The sequence below is a fragment of the Atta colombica genome, unplaced genomic scaffold (assembly GCF_001594045.1).
Source record: "Atta colombica isolate Treedump-2 unplaced genomic scaffold, Acol1.0 scaffold153, whole genome shotgun sequence".
In the NCBI taxonomy this organism is placed as follows: domain Eukaryota; kingdom Metazoa; phylum Arthropoda; class Insecta; order Hymenoptera; family Formicidae; genus Atta; species Atta colombica.
The window spans coordinates 486469-489438 of NW_017259243.1; the positions used below are offsets into that span (position 1 = coordinate 486469).

The 2970-nt window shown below is 27.4% G+C and overlaps 1 protein-coding gene across 1 annotated transcript in view; it reads right to left on the bottom strand.

Annotated features, from left to right (window-relative positions):
* Nucleotides 1-898: 898 nt before the first annotated feature.
* The window catches only part of LOC108685516 (KDEL motif-containing protein 1-like), a 2504-nt gene continuing 432 nt past the window's right edge, over nucleotides 899-2970 (bottom strand). Inside the window, exons 2-7 of the mRNA XM_018190342.1 lie at nucleotides 2662-2873; nucleotides 2382-2593; nucleotides 2063-2307; nucleotides 1755-1989; nucleotides 1117-1416; nucleotides 899-1043 (exon numbers count right to left, since the gene is read on the bottom strand). Coding sequence (XP_018045831.1) covers nucleotides 924-1043; nucleotides 1117-1416; nucleotides 1755-1989; nucleotides 2063-2307; nucleotides 2382-2593; nucleotides 2662-2873 — 1324 coding nt within the window. The 3' untranslated portion in view covers nucleotides 899-923. The remainder of the gene's footprint in view (nucleotides 1044-1116; nucleotides 1417-1754; nucleotides 1990-2062; nucleotides 2308-2381; nucleotides 2594-2661; nucleotides 2874-2970) is intronic.

The following is a 2970-nucleotide window of genomic DNA, read 5'->3' on the forward strand; positions in this document are numbered from 1 at the left end:
TTATTAGATTTCGATGAAATAAATATGCCAAAATATTCCAAATGGCTTTTAACTCTTGTGGCAAAACTTCTAATACGAAAAGCACATAACAGCTAAATTGTAGCACATAAGAACATTATTAAGTTTTTGTATAATTTGTTTTATTTTTACAAATTAGAAAAATAATGTTGATATTTGTCACAGACTTATTTTAAAAATTTCTTCATTAAATTTTTTATATTTACTTTCGTTATTTTGCTTATATTAAAGATGATAAAAATTCTATTTTTATCACAAATATATATGTAATTATTTATTAAGCATAAACAAATTGAAAGTCAAAGAATTATGTAACTATATATGCAATGGTACAAATACCATATAGAAGTATATATGAATGTTTATTCTTTATTTATAGGTACTGCTCTTAATTGATAAGGAAATATTTAATTTCCGAAATGAATATGAATATAAATTTTCCATGTTAAATATTATTTGCAGTAGAATTCGCGATACAATTGAAGAGAGAATATCACAAATCTCGCCACGCCTTGTATTTATCCCATAAATATTTTTCGAAAAAGATGTTGATAATTGTACAAATGACGTATCTTATTCAAATTCTTGCGACATAACATTAGATTAAATAAACAAAAAATATATAAAATAATATATATAGAAAAATAGCTGAGACAGATTGTATAATACAAGCATTGTAAAAGAGAAGATTATTAAATATTAGACAACTATTTTGTTTTTCAAGTTCAGGCTTATCTTCTAATTTCTTTTTATTTTTGACATAAGCAATTAGCTATAAAATCTTAGTAAACGGATTGTGCATTTTTGTGCACCCATAATAGATGATATATGTATGGTAATGTGTTAAATTTTCATTATATAAATAAATCATAGAAAAAAATGATGTTACAAAAAGATGTTCAAAATTACAATTCCTCTCGAAGGTTTGAATTCTTAAAATGACACTGACAAGAATGACTAGGTTGTGGTACTTCTTCCATGTTATTTAATACTTCAACTTTACTCTTTAAGCGTTTATTCCATTCCTGAAATATAAAAAATTGTATTATTTGACAAAGATATATATCCAAGAAAAATATATAAAACTTTTTCCCATACATGAAATAAAACTGTATAGTAACATAATATATCACGTGGTAATAAATTATCCCTGGTAAATTGTCTGGCAGATTTAACAATTCTCAATCCATCCTCATCATGCTCCTTTGCCCACATAATCTTTTCGACAAGATCCGATAGATCGCTTTTCACAGGTACATAATGTAATCCAGATGTAAGATCTTTATAAAAAAATTCATAATACTTGGATTCTTGCTTAAACACCAAAGAATCTCCAGCAAGTAAATATGGGAATCGATAAGCTGCTACTGTGCCATCAATATTCAATTGATATTTGTACTATGAAAAAAAATTAATATAAAAAAACTGCCAATGTGAATAAAATTTTATTTTTTTCTAATAATAAAAACGTTATTTAATGTTACATATTATCTATATTTTTTAAAGCTTGTATATAGCATAATTTCAAAGTTAACGTGTATCTTGAAGAATAAAAAATTTGATGATATCACAGAATGTGAATCAAATTTTATGGACAGACTTTGTGTTTATATCAGATGACACGAGATTGGGATAATGTAATTACAATATTATATAGTATATGTAACTTTGAAAATGTTCATTAAACTTGTTTTATTGTTAGCTTTATTTATTTACAGGAAGACTTTTTTATTTACCTTAAAAAAATTAAAAAATGACACATGATTTTGTGCAGGTCCGTATTTATCTATTTCATCCCTAAAGAAGAAGAAATTAGTAATGGACACATTAAACAGTTCTGGATGTTTTCTTGAAATATCTATTAAGTCAAGGCGTTCCCTTCTGGCATCACGTCCACGCCAAAATAATTGCTCAGTCTTATACTCCCATGGCAGTCCATTACCTTGTACGGAGAGTGTGTCTAACATTACCCTGTTTTTTTAGGCATATCATTGCAAATAAAACAACTAACTTAAATTATTAGCATTATTGAAGCATGTTATACCTTCCCATCGCTTCTAGAGATGATTCTGTGATATCGTATGTAGGCATAACAATATCTTTCGTACTTTCAGATCCGCACCATGAAAAAATAGGATAAAGCGATCCCGAATCAGGAACAAGTGGCCAGTCGCCTAAATTCACGAAGAATTCAATATCTGGCAGCATCACTTTGCGTGTAAGCGATAGCAATATAGCATCCATAAATATTTTGAAGCCAACATATTGGCCATAACATTGTCTGTAAATCTAGTTTAATCTAGAGTCAACATTTATAATAGTCAACAATCATAAATTATAAATCAGCATAAAATGATATTTACTCTGTTAGATTTTAATACATAATGACAAATGCTGACACTGGTTGGTCGATCATATCTTTTGATAATGTTTTGACGTATTTTATCAAAGTCAATATTTGAAAATGGAGACAAATCACGATGTATTTGAGTGTAATTTTGTTGACACTGATAATGATTCAACCAGTTAGTGATTGATGGATTCGGACAATAACATTCTTCCTCATAAACAGGACCTAAAGACAGTTTTTGTCAGATTATATAAAATTCTAAGATAAACGAAGATAAACAAAGATACTTATACCTTTGATGTCTGAAGGGGATACTAACAAGTCTTTTCCTTTGATTTTCACTTTAATTTTAACATTAAAACAGGTATTAAAAACTTTGTAGCGCATAATAAAACTTCCATCTTTGCAGTCAAAGATTTGAGTCCATATGCGGCATGATGCACCATTAAGGGATTGTCCATATACTTGCCCAGTGATTATATTCTCACCAGGAGATTTTGTTAAACTAGAAATATAATATAATATAATATAATATAATATAATATAATATAATATAAACTAGAAATATAATATAACATTATCCTACACATTATGCATTAAAT